Source organism: Protopterus annectens, chromosome 1.part0 (assembly GCF_019279795.1).
Source record: "Protopterus annectens isolate FY-2018-M chromosome 1.part0, PAN1.0, whole genome shotgun sequence".
In the NCBI taxonomy this organism is placed as follows: Eukaryota; Metazoa; Chordata; order Ceratodontiformes; family Protopteridae; genus Protopterus; species Protopterus annectens.
The window spans coordinates 1,747,727,602-1,747,745,692 of record NC_056725.1 but is presented as its reverse complement, the minus strand read 5'-3'; the positions used below and the strand labels follow the sequence as shown (position 1 = coordinate 1,747,745,692).

Sequence of the window (18,091 nt, the reverse complement as noted above, 5' to 3'; positions counted from 1 at the left end):
CTAGACTGATCTTACTATTTTCCTACCTATCTCTAAGAGAGATACTATGATCTAAGTCTTACTTACAGAGCAAGGCAAGTGCTGGTGAGATGTTTACAGGTCCAGAGACAAATACAAAATGCACAGACTTTCTCTCTGAGATAGTTCTTAAATTAATAATACACATTACTACTGGGTTTGCTAGATGACATCACTATTTGACACTTGTCTCTAGTTCCCAGGCTAAAAAGATACCAACAGAATTTAACATGTCTCTATGAAAAATACTTACCTCTTAGAAGCTGACAATTATCTCTTAGAAGCTTGCCTGAAACTGGAAGTTGTAAATCAATTAACACTTTTACATTTTAAACCTAGTAATAATTTCTGTCTTAAGACAATAGAAAAACTCTAGCTGCAGACATTCTGTCTTCTAGCTGTGGTAAACACAATCGTAAAACTTATTTTATCAGAGTTTGCAAGTTAACTCTGTGTGTCCCAATTTCTACTATGAAAACATACATTTGCACAGGCATACAGTCCATATACATTTCTGCTCTTTTCCAGCAGGGTGCACTGTGGTTACATTTCTGAAGCTCAGCACATAACATATAGGTTACTTACATTTGTAGACAAGTCTATGAACTCTATTAATATTTACAATGACACAGAATCATTTACAAAATTCTACCTAGCTGGGCTGGCAACCTTCACAATGGTAATGACCAGAGAAAGGAAAGCTTTGTTTGTTTGCTCTTAATTAGCCACTACCGGTGGCCAAATGGCTCAGGTGAACATTCCTCTGATCATGTCACCTGCAGGCTGGGCAGTGCTAATACCTTGAAATGCATCTCTTCTGAGCCATTCTAAATCATCACTTGTCAAGGACAAGATCAGCAGATGCAGTCCGCAGAATACTATTTCAACAACATATTTCCTTCAGCTGAACTAGGCTCAAACCTATCCTCTGAACTTTAGCCTTGAGATGATGTTCTAGCAGTGGCTATGGACAGCATGCATGATTATCTCAATGATCTCCTATTAAGAAACTGAGTCACAATTACCTTCTTGACTGCAAAATACATCAAAAGTACTTCCCTTCATATCACAACCACAACCAATGGTCAGATGGCTCAGTTGAACAGGTTTGAAATACTGGCACAAATGGCAGTACCTGACATCATATTCATCCCAAAGACAGTACAAGCAATGCCACTATGAGTCTTGATTATCTTTTGGTGGCAGAGACATTAACTAGACTTGCAACTAGAGAAAAATGATGGAAGCTTTTCACATCAGGATTTCAGGTTTGGGATACTGGTTAAGGTGTTTATCTCATGAACATAAGGTAGAGGGTTTAATTTTCACCTTTGGAAGGGAAACTGGCTAGGTTTTAAAATGGCCTGCAAGGGTAGGTGGCCTAGTATTTACATGAACCTGTGAGACCTGCACCAAAATTAAGATATGAGCTCTGTGAAGGGTAGAAAAGAAATTGGGGAGCTTAGAAACTGGGTGTACCTACCCAAGTAAGGGGTGGCATCAGAAAGTGTGCCAGTATTGAGTACATGTGCCCAAAGTTTTACTATCAAAACAAAGAATGACATTTCTTTGTTTAATGTCAGAAATAAGAAAAATTTTTGATATACAATGTTAAACGTCAGTTGTCCAATGTCCACATTCAACATTATTTGAAATAGCTGCGGATGCCATCAGACACCCAGAATATTCTGCTTCACTTGCCATTAGACTTTCACGTCAACAGCACAATTTTTTAAACATTTTTTCAGAAGACAAGCCCCCCCGTACCCCCCCCCCACACACCCAATGCAAATTATATATATCAACTCTGAGATCGCACTACAGTGAAGAAAGAGGTAAATTCTCTGATCCTCACTACCATGATCTCCATTCACATTGCTGAACTCATAATAATAAATCATGCTGTACATTCATTATTATGAATTCGGACTACTGCAGTTTGGAATTGTGCACTTTTTAAAGGGTACTTTCCTTGAACTGACTTTCGATCAACTACAACTCCAGCTTTTGATAGTGAAACATGCCCAAACATAGGCTCTTCTAAAAAAAACTGTCAGACGATTATCAATGAAGTGGGCAAAAACAAAGTCCTAATTCCCATCAAGGAAGGTCTTCAAAGTTAGATATCAAATTTTATTTCTGTTTATTTACTTGATAAATGGATATGTGAGCTAAGGACAATTTTCAGCCACAACCTTGGTGAGTTTTTGATTTTGAGCTCAAGGGAAATGCACACATTATTTAAGACAAAGTGTTAGAAAAAGTACAACCAACGCACTTACATGGACAGTAATAATGGCAAAATAAACAAAACGTCAGAACTATACAGGAAAAAATGAGAAGTTGGTATATTTTACTACTAACATGTCAGCACAATCTCAAACTATATGGAGTCAAAATGATACAGATCAATGAACTATACAGCAAAAGTAAAAAGTGCAGTCATCCAAGAGAACTCATGTAAATGCCAATTATGATCTAAAAACATTTTCCTTATCCTATAGTGCATTTTTGTTGTAGACTTAGTCATTTCATAACTCTACCACTCAGCTTCATCAAAACACACCATGATGGTTTTGCATGAAACTTTCTGAGATTCCCACAACTACTACAATTATCCATTACAATAAGGCCTTTTTGTTTAAAGAAAGGTCTAAACAACAAGGTTTTTGCAGCCTTGCCTTTGCTCCTTCTTTCTGAAGCTACAAACCTATGGAATGTCTAGGACTGCAGAGTTGCTGGGCATAGAAGAGCTAACTGCATTACCATGAATGGGGGAGCAGCTAAGGAAGCCTAGCAAGTCTGTCTGACCATGTTGATAAGTAGAGGAAACTTTAAAAAAAGCTTCAAGCTTTCCAACAAATCAATCACTTAATCACAAATAAAACCCAAGCAGCCCATGTAATTATACTTGGAAAAGGATGGCATTAGAGGAATTACTATAAAAAATATAGGCCTACTTTGTCCAAGGAATTCTTAAAGTAGCTATTCAGAACTTCATAGTACTGCTATTCTATGTGAAGGCAGAGAATCTGAAGCAAAAAAAGCTGTGCTATGGGAATACGTAATGTAGTGTAGGGAAAAGAACATTTTGGGGAAAACTTCACTCTAATATGGCAGCCATCAAGAAGGGGTCCTACTCAGTTGCACAGTGGAGTAGGGCTAGAATTTAGCAGATATGCATAGCAAAGCTTTTAACTATTCATAAATATTTGTACAGAATGAGGCAAGACCAGATACACCAGGTAATGCCTAGATATTATTACAGAATGTGATGCAAGTGACGAGCCATTTGGAGACTGTTTTGAAGCTGGTCTGTCTAACTTCCTTGCAAGAACACAAACATCTTTTGTTCTGTTGGCAGAGAACCCAAGTTGCCTATGTAAAGCCAAAGCAAGCAGAAACCTCTCACTCTTGTTATCTGGCTTAGGATATGATGTCAGTAGTTCTATGAAGTGGTTTACAGACAGCTTTGAGAAACTACTTGAGGCTAGAAGGAGGGCATAGTCTTAACAATTATGCTAGTTTCCTGCATATTAAAGCCTGTAGCTTAGAAGTCCTCCTGACTGAAGCAGTGACTATCAAAGGTAGCCTTCCAGGGTAAGTATTTTACATTAATTGTATTGTCAGATTCAAAAAACAGGAAAGATGAGCACTTTAATGAAGAGCAGGCCCTAAACTGATGACTTACCAGTGGAGCATGACGCACAAGAAGAACGACTTATCTGCAGAGTTTACTGGAACCAGAGATGCAGCAGAATGCGATAGTCACTGTCTGCCTGGGATGACATGCTTGACAAGCCATGCTGCTTCGCAAGGGACGGCTTGCACCTGTCACCCCTGGGCTTCCGGATATTGCAAAGGCTCTTGCCACCCCCATAGTGCCTTTTTTAGGCAAGGCTCAAATGATAAACCTACCGCCCTAGAAAACAAAAATGGAGAAAAACTAAGGGTAATACTGCTCAATGCCAGAAGTCTAAACCTAAAGATGCATGCCCTCGAAGCCCTCCTCAGTATGGAGAACATCGATGTCTGTGCTGTGACTGAAACCTGGTTCAAGGCTCCTGAGAGCACCCCAGCACTATCAGGTTATACCTCATATCATGCATTCCGGCCCCAAAATCCGGACCGAACCACAAAAGGAGGGGGAGTATCCATATTCATAAAGGATACCCACACCTCCAGGTTAGTGGCAATGCACGAAGCATCGGAGACCATCCAGGTGCAATTAACCATAGGTAAAACTGCCCTACAGTTTGTAACATGCTACAGACCACCTTCTCAAACTCGGGAAACCCACACAGCCTTCCTGAAGACACTGGAGAGTATGAATGTCTCTCCAAACACCATCATATTGGGTGACTTCAACTACCCAAACATAGACTGGGAACATTACTCAAGCCCCAACACCCTAGCTCAAAGGTTCCTTGAGTTCATAAACTCAAATGCTATGGAACAACTAGTCACCATCCCCACAAGAGGAGAAAATATAATAGACCTGATCATCACAAACATGGGGACAAAATGCTCCACACCGGAAGTATATCCCTCATTGGTGAGATCAGACCATAAATTAATCTCACTAGAGATCCACATCCCGCCCACCCCCAGCAAAAAAGACCACAGTGAAGAACTTCTCAAAAGCAAACTTCACACTTCTTAAGACTGGAGTGGTATCCTTCAAGGCCCCCGAGCCAGTGGAAACCACAACCCACGCTGCTGAAACCCTTACAAATGCCTTCTACGAGCACCTCCAGGAATGTATGGATCAAGCAATCCCTAATAAAATTAAGACCCTTTCCACCAAAGGCAGGCGCCAGGTCTGGTGGACCCCAGCCATAAACAAACTCTACAACAAGAGGAGAAAGCTACTACATGACAGAGCAAAATCCGTAAAAGGGAAGGCATCTCTGATCAATACTAGCAAAAACTACGATCACTCATAAAATCATTCAAGGCCAACTTTGAGAGAAAAATCGCTAATGACACAAAAGACAATCATAAAGCCTTCTTTAGCTAAGTTAGAAACCTGGGTGGAAACTCCCAGATATGCTCAGAATTAGTCCAAAATGATAAAAATCACTGAACCCACAGACATTGCCAACATACTGGCAGACAGGTTCAGTGCAAATTTCTCCCTCCCTCCCCCAAAGGAGAAATATCTATCCCACCAGAGTCTAGCCTCCCAAACATCTCAGATGCCCAGGTGAGAGCTGCTCTCTCTAAAGCAAAAAACACAGCATCAATGGGACCAGACGGTGTCCCCGGCTGTGTGCTACACGAACTCAATGAGGAACTAAACCCACACATAAGGCTGCTGTTTAATCTTAGCCTTACTACAGGATATGTACCCAAAGAATGGCGTACGGCAACTGTGGTCCCACTCCACAAAGGCGGTGCTTCTACGGACCCTGGAAATTACCGCCCATAAGCTTGACGAGCCTTGTCTGCAAAGCTATGGAGAGGATCATAATGGAACTCATAAATAAAGACATTGGGGACCTACAGACACTGGATCCTTCCCAATTTGGCTTTGTCAAGGGCAGATCCTGCCTCTTGAACTTGGTCGACTTTTTCGAAACAGTCACTAAGGCCATTGATGAGGGTAAGGCAGTTCACACAGCCTACCTTGACCTAGCAAAAGCGTTCGACACAATACCCCACTCGGGCATCATAGAAAAGCTCACCAGCTTAGATGTAAACCCATATGTCACAAGATGGGTTGCAAACTGACTTAAGGACAGAACACACAGGGTTAGAGTTGCTGGTGCCATGTCAGACTCTAAGCCGGTCACGAGCGGTGTCCCACAGGGCTCAGTCCTGGGCCCCTCTTGTTCGGCATTTATTTTTCTGAAGTGCAGGCAAACATAGGGGGATTGTGGCTGACAAAATTTGCAGATGACTGCAAACTGGGCACCATAATTGACACTCCATCAGACACAGACATCCTCCAGAGAGGTCTCATAGAAATGGATAACTGGTGCCAGAGCCATGGCCTTAAGCTAAATGCCAAAAAATGTATAGTCATACCCTTTGGGAAAAACAAGGTAACCCCTAATTACCACATAGGTGGCAATCCATTAAACATGGAAGAAGTTATCAGGGACCTGGGGACCCAAGTTGACAATAACCTCTCTTTTGACACACACATTGTCAAAGTGGTTAGGAAGACCTTCTACATTGCCCACCTGATCATGAAGGGATTCACATCCAGATCAGGAGAGGTCATTGTACCCCTGTACTCTTCACTTATCAGACCAATGATTGAGTACAACGCCCCAATCGGAATGTACCTTACCCGACACCTGCAGCAGTTGGAAAGACCCCAAAAGTTCCTCACCAAAAGGATAAAGGGGCTCAACTACCATGCATTTGGTGAAGACCCTGGGGGCTGAGGTCAGACCAAGGGGCAGGGCCGAAATTGAAAGTGACTGGCTCCCAGCCGGGCGCGCAATGATCTGGATCTGCCCTGGCCATTTTGTTGTATGTGTATGCATCCTCTTCTATCTAGCATCCACATCCACCCGTCTCTTCTGTAGAAATGGAAGGATCGATCGAAGACCCATTAACTTTTTCTTTCTTTCTTGAAGGGTAGTATTAGGGTAACTCAGCCTAGGGCCTCCCCTCCCCTGTTTTCTTTGGAACCTAAAAAGAACCTTTGAGTAAAAATCCTTCCTGCTGGTGGGACTGGCTGGGCTGATTGTCTAACAACTTAACAATTTCTACATATGTCATATGATGCCCGACTGAAGAAACTCCAGCTCTATTCAGTCTCATACCGTCTGCTCAGAGGTGATCTGTGCCTGACATACAAGGCCATGTCCAACCCGGAATTAATGGACATGCTCCACCTGAAAAAATCCAAATCCACTAGAGCCACGAGAGCAAGAGACTTAAACCTCAACACGGATATAAATAGGACGTGCTGGAGGGACAGATTCATCACCCAGAGACTCCCTACACTATGGAACAGAATCCCAGTCCATGTGAGGCAGAGCCCCTCACTGACTGTTCAAGAGAAATCTTGACGAGTGGATGGGAGATCGTAGGTTTACCCCGGGAATCATCTCTGTATCACTGCTGGACAGAGGCACAGCAAACTAATGGGTATATTATTCTCATCCTAAGGGGTGGTGAAAGCCACACACACTCTGGCTAGGCTTATAAATGCCCTAGGGCAGACAGCCTAGTATGAACCTATGAACCTATAAGAGGACAGATAAATGTAACTTGACAGAATAAGCTAACATCAGTATGACAATTCTGATCAGCACTGCAAGATCAGAGGAGCAGTGCAAAACTGGGTTAGATAATGGACTAAATGTACATCATCACCCTACAGGAAAATGCTTGTTCTCCAACAGGGTGTTGTGCACAGATATCACCTAGTTAAAAAAAAAAAAAAGTTCATAGCTTCACAACAGCATATTAAGCTTCCATGAAGTGCAGATTGGGAAAAAAAGCAAGTAAACAGTTGCATTTGTTTACCTTACTAAGTGTGGCTTTGCTGTTGAGAGAACATGAAGTTAAAACAAAAAAAAAAAAGTAAACAAGTGCGTGTGTTTGTGGGTGAGACGGAGAAAAACAAAAGTAACCAAAAATTTACTTATTTTATTATTTATTTTACATTTGTTTACTGGGAAGAAGAGAGAGAAAAGAGAGACTGAGCAAGTGACAATGCATAAACTATTAACTTTCTTTGCTCAGGAACCATGTATAAAGATAAAAATATGAGGGCAAAATACCGGAAATCAGGCACAATTTCTAAATATAATTCTAGTTCACTTAAAGAGCAAGAGGTTTTCCATGAAAATGCATTTTCCTATAAGTATGACCATATAATGACTGGTTTCATTGACTGACCAGAATCTTAAGTGGTTTACCAGAAAATCGAATATTCTTGAGAGGCACAGCAAAATTAGGGACAGTTGAAAGGCATGGGGGTGGGGCTGCAATGTTTTGCACTGTATTCATTTTATTATTTGGATCACAATAAGATGTCTGAAATGTATTCATCCAGGAAAGTAGATGTAACTGCTGGGCACATTGTATATGTATGTATGTATGTGTGCGTGTTAACATCCAAACTATTTCCTCCAACAATAATATATGCTACAGCAAGTTCAAAACATTAGGCAGGCAAACTACTTTACATCAAAAATATATAAATGTATATACAAATTAAAAAAAAAACAGAATTTCACAGACAGTGCATTTTCTAAATGCATTAATAACTTCCAGGGTGAGCATTATAGGGGAAATAACAGCCATGCCAAGGGGTGGGTGGGGGCAGGACTTCCACCTGCAGAGCTGGACCTCATCACACACCTAGGCAGGCCATTATTTCCATAATAACACACACCCTATTAGGCATTAGTGCTGGCTTCTTCACAAACAGAAAGCATATTCCCACTTGGATAGATGAGCTGGACATGGTCTTTGATCCTCCTGCAACACATGACACTCTGCAGAGGGGCAAAAATGACTCTGGTAAACTAGGGTGAAGTATCCCAAGCCATTAACCAACGTCCTTCGAGCATAAAGTAGACCACAATCTCTTGTTGCTAAGTCAGTAGTCTGCATTTGAATAAAAAGGGATGTAATATTTTTTGCTTATCAGCATCACTTGGGAGAACCAGAACTGTCTTACCAACAGGAAACAACCAAAACAAGTCTTTCTTTTTCTCTTACCTTCAGATGCACTTTGGAATCAATGGAAATAGAAATGGGGGAAAGGCAAATAACAGCCAGAGCTGCTCAAAGGGCTGTGCCTGAACAGAATTTCTTCACTTGGTACTACTTGTGAGGCACACAGATTTGGGTTTTGGCTACCCCATATTTCTGTGGCTGTTAAAAAGGCTGTCCTAACCAGCTTTCATTCATCTAAGGCCATCTCTTCTCTGCCTCGGATAGGATAAAGGAGTTGCATTAGCTTCAAAAGTAGGTTATCTATGTGTATAGCCTTTGAAAAACTGCAATTCTAAACTATCATGGATAACCTGCAGAGGGGTTATGATGGTACATCCCCTTCTTACTGACCTACTGTATTGCCTGTGACTACCTACAGGACCTGTGAACTCAGAAATGAAAAAAAAAAACAAGATGGCATCATGCATGCCCAACATCTCCATCAGGTTGATTTGCTTCCTGTTTTCCATCTATGGCCATCTGTCCTGAACTCTGAGCTACAGCAAATTCACCCCCCTCACATCCCCACAATCCAATGCACCGGTAGCAAGTCTGTGATTTGGATTGGAGGTAGGGGCAAAAGCAGCCTTGGTTTACTGAACACCTGTTTGGGTCACCATTCAAATTCTCTTATTCTGACTGGGATGAGATGCAGAACATATTCTAAAGCCTGCTTGTGCATCTTCCAATTACTCTTTACTCACAGCTAGATCTTTCTCATCTGTAATCCTGTGTGAAGTGTTATCCATATGGAAAAGAACATGAAGCTCAGGGCTTTAAGAAATATCCATGCTGAAACTTCGGAGATTACCTAGAAAGTTTTGATGATCTTGTTTTGGGCAGTGAAACACTGCAAACCTTGCGATTAGGATAGCATTCAGGTATTTCTTCTACTGGGAAAGTTTCAAGCTGGACATCAGAATATTCAATATCATCCCTTTACTGTGGAATCAGTGGATCAGGAGGATCAAGGCCCTTTGAGGATCTTCTTCAGAGACAGTCTGTAACACTCTGCCATTCAGACAGGGGTATGTATCGCCTTTTAGTGCCAGGTATGCAAAGACTTGAACAATGTATTTGGTTAAGACCCTGCAGTACAGAGGTCAAACAGCAAGGAGGTAAAGTAATAAAAGGACCCTCAATGCCCTCCCTAAACTGCAGTGCTGAATACCTTGTGAAAAGGATTGTGCAGAGAGCAGTCTTTCATGTTCAGAGTGATAAGAAAGATATTCTGCATCTACAGTAATAGAACTGACTGCAGCATGACCATTCTGAAATTCACTGCCACATACTTCTTTAATTTGGATGCACTGGGGATTTGTGCTTGCTGGTCCTCCTTTTTGGTACCAAGAAATCACAAAAAACAGACCACTTTCACTGACTTATAATTCAGCCATTGCCGAAGAACAGGCAATGCGTACAACAAATGGCTCTCTGATAAAGAGAGTATGCCTAGAAATGCTTTACAATAAAAGGAAGAGAATTTTGACCAAAAATACGAACAGTAATTCACAGAATGCTACAGCCCTCATCACTGAAATAAACAACCAACTCAAGATCTTAAGAAAATCCACCAAAGCCAAGTTTATGGCTAAATTATCTACCCAAGCCAAAGACGATCAATAATGGGCCCTTTCAGTTATGTTCATAATCTCAAAAGCACAACTCAGCAATGCACTGAACTGACTGTGAATGATGTTACCAAAGGGATCTGGCTGACTAAGTTTGCAAAGGACTGCAAGCTAGGAGCAGTCACTGAATCCCAAAATGATTTAGCCATCCTGCAAGAAGGTTTGTCCCAAATAAATAACTTGTGCCAAAAATCACTGGACTGAAAATACATGCCAAGAAATGCATATCATACCCTTTGGGAAGTTATCTGCCCTGGGGATCTACCATATTAACAATATGCCCCTAAGAAATGATCTAGTTGTTCTAGATCTGGGAACTTAAGTAGACAGTGACCTAACTTTCAACTAACATGTGTCCATTGTTGTAAGAAATTCCTATATTGTACAGCTTATAAACAAAGGAATTGTGTCTAGATCTAGAATGTCATTGTTCCCCTTTACTCAGCCCCCTCATTAGGCCAATCATGGAGTATATAATGTCCCTCTTTGCCATGTACCTGCCTAGACACATGCAACAACTGAAATGTCCACAGAGATACCTTACTAAAAGGATAAAAGGACTGAACAATATGTTCTAGATGGACCAACTCAAAGCTCTGTCACTATACTGAGTATCCTACACACTGCTAAGATCTGACCTGTGTCTGACATAAAAAACATCCTCCCTTCCCAATACTGATGGATTTACTGCACATCACCAAGTCAGATGGAATCAGAAATACACAGTCTAGGGATCTAAACCTCTTCTGCGGCTTCAACAGAATGGTTTGGACTGACAGGTTCATCTCACAGAGGATACTGCTGCTCTGGAACTGACTCCCCAAAACATGTAAAACAAAGCTCATCCCTGACCATTTACAAGTGCAGCTTAGATCTGTGGATAAAAAACAGAAAATTTACACCAGGAATGACTCCTGTACTACTAATGGACAAAGGCATCTCCTAACTGCTTTTTTCTATATGTGGGGCCATCATATTATCTACGGTATGATATCAGCTATACTTACTACGGGCAATATATAATTATCTACCATGGGATGACTAAGACCAATCTAACACCAAACTGGATAGCTTAATTCAAGCACAAAAGGGAAACTGGCTAGGCTTAAAATGCCCCACAAGGGCAGCTAGCCTACCTATGAACCTATAAAAAGGGTACAGAAAAAAATGTATAGTAAAGCCCATGTCTAACCATCTCCATCACCCACTTGATCAAGATCATGAGGGACCAAAAGGCCCCACCCCATTATAGTTTCATAGGTTGGTACTAGGCTATCAGCCCTAGGGCCTATACAAGCCTAGCCATAACAATTCCCTGGCTATTTCTTCCCACACTATTTACTTCCCTAGACCCCTGTATATCTTAAAGAGAAGGGGGTGGGAGTCACAGATGTGTTACTGACACTGTTGTTGGTAGTGGGGGTCTGCACCTTGACCTATCTGCCGGTTGGTTGAGCTGGTTTTCAATTATAGTTTGAGGACGTCCTTTTCTTTTCAAACAGCCTGTATGAATTATGTCTCTCATGCTTTGCTTGCTTTATGAAATAAACCAGGCCATGAGTAAGACAGATCCAGAAGTTTTTGGGTACTGAAGGTAAAAAGATTGTTTACTTTTACATAAATAGGACTTTAACAAACTGACCCTTGACAGAATGTCAGGGAAAGACTATAAGCATACAGCCAAGGCATGCTTGCTGGGGACTCTGCCAGGGCGAACAGCAACCATAGAACATGCATCAACCATACAGTATACACACATTTGATAACATGGCTTCCTTAGTGGTTGTTCCTGAAGGTCTAACAAAATGTTTCTTAAACAAGCATCCCAAATCTCCTGGGCTGGGATAGATCCTCTATCTTCCTTCAGATTGTAATGCTAACACTGAACCATGACAGTTTGAAAGGTGACAGTCCTGATACTCAGGGAGAAAAAGGTAATTAATATCTCCCATATTTGCCAGGATTCAATTTTTTCTGCCACTAGCAAGATGTTTAGACTCTGGACTACTTTCAAACCTCTAGCATTATCCACAACCATGACTGCAGCATCCACCACAGGGTTATAAAAATGTTTTAGGAATTGGTCCAGGATCCTGTAAACTGTATTGGAATTTAAGGAGGTTAAGGATGGAGTCTGTAGCACATATGAGCCAACAGCAAACATGCCCTCACATTTTCCTATCAGAGGAGGGAAGGTACCAAGACTGAAATGTCCAGTACTCAGCAATCCGGTCATCTCATTTCAGAGGGACAGAATTCCTTAACTCTCATTAAAATACTTCTCGCATTACAGCCAATGTTTCGCTGAAATAGAAATCTTTAGGTGGATAGACTGAGAAAATATCCTTGTTGTCCATTTTTAAGTCCAACGGTTGGTGGAAGCAGGTCAAGAAGGCCATAGGCTTTTCATTCCAATATAATTCTAATGACTCCCCTGAGGAAGGACCATTCATTCTCCTTCTCTGCCTTTCCAACCACTACAGCAGAGCAAAATACTACTCTGTAAATCTTCTACAACCTAAAGTGAAAGGAACTCCCAGACACGTGTTTGAATATCACCTTATCACCTATCTAATCAGAGTTAGAGCCCCAGACATGAGTTGGAACTGTGCTTTGTCCCAAACCAAAATAGGGTAATCCTGAGTTTCCTAAATGCCAATGCTTAAATCACTCACGTCCAGTAAAATAGGCAGAATGTCAGTGAAGTCTTACTTCATATGCAGGGAAAGGGAGTCTCCTATCAGGTTTCTAAATTTAAACAGACACCATCTACAGATGCTTGTGAAACAGCATCTGGCTGTGGGCAGAGTACCATTACTCAAATGGAAACCAAACTTAAAGGTCTGGAAAGAACTAACCCTTTTAGTGACTCGGCATATTATCAACCTCCTTAGCAATAAAAAAGGTTAGGGCAAGGGAAGTGTTTTCATAAGTTCATTGACTGAACAGCTGAACCACATCTGCAGATCATGTAGGCACCACAGACCTTGGCCTAATCCCTGGTTAGGTCATTACTCTGTGGTGACCTCCCACAGTATTATTATTCATGCTCCAGTGTTTTGATAGTGTTTTAGAGACTCCTCAAGTTCCCTAATCTTCTTCTGAGGAACTCGGCTAATTCAAGAATTGCAGTCACTTGTTACGGGGGATGCAAAAGTCTTCTGGGCTAAGGCTGCTTTCTTTGAAAGTCTATACACTTTTAGCCCCTCTCAGATGTACTTCCTTATGAAAGATTTTTCAGTAATCATAATTTAACAAATCACTCTCCTCTCCTACTCAAAAAAGCAAAGCAGAAAATACTTAGGGGGGTTGCTGACTCCCACAGATTCAGCTGTTAGTGATTTTTTTTTCCTGGGTACATCAGTGGCCATCCGAAAACTAACATGGCAAGTTAAAAAAGATTGAGAGCAAACTACACATAGAACTAATAGCTACAATAATAAGAAGAATTTAAGAGTGTGTAGCATTTACTTTTTTTTGTCTGGTTGGAAAGCAGCCAATGGACTTCTGAAAGAAACCATGAATATTCATCTCACTGGGAAAAAGATGTGGTAACGGCATGGGTTGCACTTGCCTTTACAGATGGACTTCTTGCCGATGACCACACGATCACAATGAAGTAACCTCATGTTCTACTTGGGGATGTCCAAGTACTCTAGAAGCCTGTCTGGAAGACTGATGCCCACCTACAGATTGTTCTTTTCACATTAAAACTATAATGCAGCAGTGACCCTTGCAACATTCAAACAATGTAGACAGGAATCCCATCAAACTAATTCTGACCTAATATGCAACTTTTACAAAAGAAAACATTTTCAGATTTCTCTTGAAAATGCTGATTAGCATAAAATGAATGTAAAGTATCATGCAGTTCATTTAAGAAGATTTAATATCTGTAATGATAAAAGCCTTGATATGTCTTAACACTTTATGAGAATGTGAAACAAGCAGCAAACATGAACAGTAATGAAAATTGGGAACCGGTAATCTTCCAAGCTATAGTAACTATAATTCACTTTTATTTTTCAGTTTTCCCTGGAATGAGAAAGAAATACTACACAGGAAATACAGCAGGACATCAAAACACTAAACTCAAAAGAAGTTAAAAAAGACAAACAAGCACTAATGAAAATAATATTGCAATTAAACTAAGCAAAATTCACAGAGGTTCGCCTAAATGTAGACTGTACTCTCTGTTGTAACCTTTATGAATCTGGCCTTATTTCTATATCACGACCAGACCTATGCTGAACACTGCATTAACTGGGTTAAAAAATATACATACAACAGCTGAAAACATACCTGTTTTCTGCAGTTATTTTCAGTCTGTCATTTGGCTTGCCAATGTTAAAGACTTTATTTCCTTTTGTAAGACAAGCAGCACTCCCAGTTGGGCAAGCAACATTGTCCAATTTACCTACAAACATAAAATAGTTAGTATATAGTAGAATGTTACTGTTCATTACATTCAGCTGCAAAATTTATGTAGAGAACCAAATGGACTGACCTATAGTTCTACAAACATTGATGTATAAATCCACATCACTGTTGGAGTCATCCACCAAGTAAGCACCAGAAATCTTGATAAGAGGATTTAAATCATGCTTCTTTCCACTTGTGTCAAATGCATAACATGGCACCTAGAAAAAAAGTGATGGGATCAGTATAAGTGAAAATCGAAGAACAAACATTCAGTACAAATACGTTTATTCTGCTCTGCTCTGTATAATTTCCCCAGTAGTAAACGAGGAAACTTCTGCAGTGAATTCTGACTTGAGTTTCAAAACCAGTCAGTTCACAACAGGACTGCAGCAAAAAGCACAGGACTTTACTGTCTCTAGCAAAACTAATTCTAGTCTTTCTATGTGTATCGACTATGTATAATCGAGACATGATACTTCAGCTGAAAGCAGCCAGAAGAGCGATCTGGACAGTCTAGGTTTGAGTCCAAGTTAAAGCATGCACCTGTTTACTTAGCCATGTGCTCCAGGACCTAGATCACAGTCTTTGCCTTTAAATCTTGTAATTAAAATAGCAGTTTCTTTCAGCTCTAGTTTTTAAAGGAACTTGTGTATGCACTTTCCTTTCCTATGTCAGGTTATAGTTGTGATGTGCTACTGCAGCTGGACTTTGGTTTTGTGTTTTGAATCATTTCTTTTGTTCCCATTTCATCTTTCTATATGAACATAATAGTTGAACGCACAAAACTCTGTCGCACTGCACCACATTAACTAGAACAACCTGTATCACATTCACAGGTCACCTAATCCTTAAATGCTTTTACAGACATTCTATATAGCATACAGAATAGGCTTTTCCAGTAACTAAGAGATGAGTAAGAGGAATACCTCCCTCTTGCCTCACAAGGGAAATAAATGCAATAACAAAAGCCAGGAACATGCTTCAAAGAATTTCAAAATGAAATGGCAATAAAGACCATTACCTAAAAGGAGATTGCAGGATGCTTGTATAAATCAAAGATTTTCATTTTAGAAATAACACTTTTAAGCAACTTGAAGCAAGTCTGTGAAGAAAATGGAGAAGTTATAGGCTGCAAGTCAAATATCAAAAAACTCTAGCTTGATTCAAGGAAACAGCATATCTACTGGGCATTTTCTTCTCTGAAGTAATAAAAAAACCCACTCCATCCATGCAACTTGCAAATTAAATCAGACTGGCTAATTCAGATTTCTGTTACAGAAAAAAATATATCTGCAGCAGAATCTGAGGGGTTAGTGAGCTCCGTTCATTACAAATATTCAAAACTAACCTGTTTTCTAATATACAGCTTCCTATTCACCAGTACATTTCGCTTTATAAACATGTCTATTGACTTTCAAAGAAATGATACCTATTAACAGTGAAAAAATCCAGTTATTCAACTAATCAAAATGCAACGACCAAAGGAACCACTTGTCAAATTAATAATTCCATGCAAAATATCTGAAAAATGAACACATACTAATGATTATGTTACAAAATAAGCTCTCATCACCTAAGCAAAATAACCTCAGAAAATGATATAGTACCCAAACTAGTCTACTTTCAGTTATGGACCCTACCATCAAATGAATGGACCTTAACCCACAGAGAAGTATTTTTGCATACCTAAACCAGTTTTTGATCCTCCTCTACCAGTTCTTAACTTCTGTTCGATATAGCTCCCTAAACTTGATTTGCTCACTACTCAAAAGCAAAGATCTTTAAGTCTGAATAAACCAGGAAAACTTGCTTTCCTAAATCATACTCCTCTCGTACTCATTCAGGCAAAAGTCCTCACAATCCATCTGAGATCCCTCCTCTCTTCTCCACACATTAGCTCAGAGCTGTAGGTTATCAGGCTTAACTCGTACAACAGTTTCCTTTTAGCTCAAGGTAAAGGTGAAATCACCATTCAGCAGCCCTCATTCCAACAATTCCACAAACCTGGCATTTGTCGTACTCCACACATGTTTTTTATCAACACAGTCTATTTACTTACTTGTATTTGTTAAGGAGCCCTAACTAGAAACAGCACATTTTAAGCAGCGTGCTAAGGAGAAATGCTTCACTATAACCAACAGAAATTAATAACATACAGTTATGCAATACTGAGTGAGAGTTTATAGTCTGTAAACATGCAATATAAGTAAACAGCACTAGCACAGAATTTATTAAATGTAGTAATACGTTTTAATAAATGATTGCATTTCTACCAATGACTACTGCTAACAGACAACACAGCTGCAACTGTAATGCTAAGACAAATAAACAGCACATTTAAGACAAACATCAGTTACATCATGCTGCATAAAAATGTGAATTTACAGACAGAACTGTATACAGTCTTACTACAGTCTGCAGTGCAGATCCACATGAGGTTTAAAACATGGGATGACTTACTATATCAACATATATTTGACTGCTACTAACTATATGTAGGTTACATACATAAAAATATTGCGTAAGTCATCGTAGAAGGTAATAATTAGTAGATATGTAAGGAAACTTCACAGAGTTTAAAAAATAGTATCAAATGTATAAAATAAGAAAAAAAAGACTTGAGAAACCCCTTGCATTCACACTCAGTAAGGACACTAATAATAATAATAATAATAATAATAATAATAATAATAATAATAATAAGTGTGAATCAAACTATGGCCTGGAAGGTTTAGAGTAGCTTCCCAGGAAATGCAGAAATAAAAAGTAAGGTACAGGGAAGGAAAAGAGGGTGCACTGATAAAGGAGCAAAGACCAAGAAGAAAGTATTAGGTGATAGGGGATACTAAGGGAAGGAACTTAGAAAATTATGGAATGAAAACCATGGAAATGACCAGGTATGGTCTGAGAAAGTTTAGAAGAGGGTGGGGATAAGGTACAAGAGTAGAAAGAAATTAAAACAAAAGCCCTCCCTTTTGGTACAAAACACAAGTTACCTCAATAACACTCTTAGTTATATCAGATTCTAATTTTAAAAAGCACAAGCATCCAGTTTTAAGTTTCAGCATGTTTGGATGGCTCCATTCTGAAACTTTCATTTTCATACTAATTGGATGGCTGGTAAAATACACCACCCCCATGAAAGAACTATAAAGCATCTAGACTTCTTATCACAGAAAACAGCAGACTTCTTACTTCATAGGTAATCTGTCCCTCTACTACCAATGGGTCTACAAACTTACTGGCATCACTTTTTCTGCTTACAGTTAGTTTCACATTGTATTCCATTATGTCCAACAACAGTGACAACTGTCACCATTTTAATTCCCGAA

At 39.9% G+C, this 18,091-nt stretch overlaps 1 protein-coding gene across 1 annotated transcript in view; it reads right to left on the bottom strand.

Moving 5' to 3' along the window:
- IGF2R (insulin like growth factor 2 receptor) overlaps positions 1-18,091 on the bottom strand; it is a 2,372,344-nt gene that overhangs the window by 1,990,993 nt on the left and 363,260 nt on the right. The window contains exons 5-6 of the mRNA XM_044074918.1: positions 14,845-14,977; positions 14,640-14,754 (exon numbers count right to left, since the gene is read on the bottom strand). Of these exons, the coding sequence (XP_043930853.1) occupies positions 14,640-14,754; positions 14,845-14,977 (248 nt within the window). The remainder of the gene's footprint in view (positions 1-14,639; positions 14,755-14,844; positions 14,978-18,091) is intronic.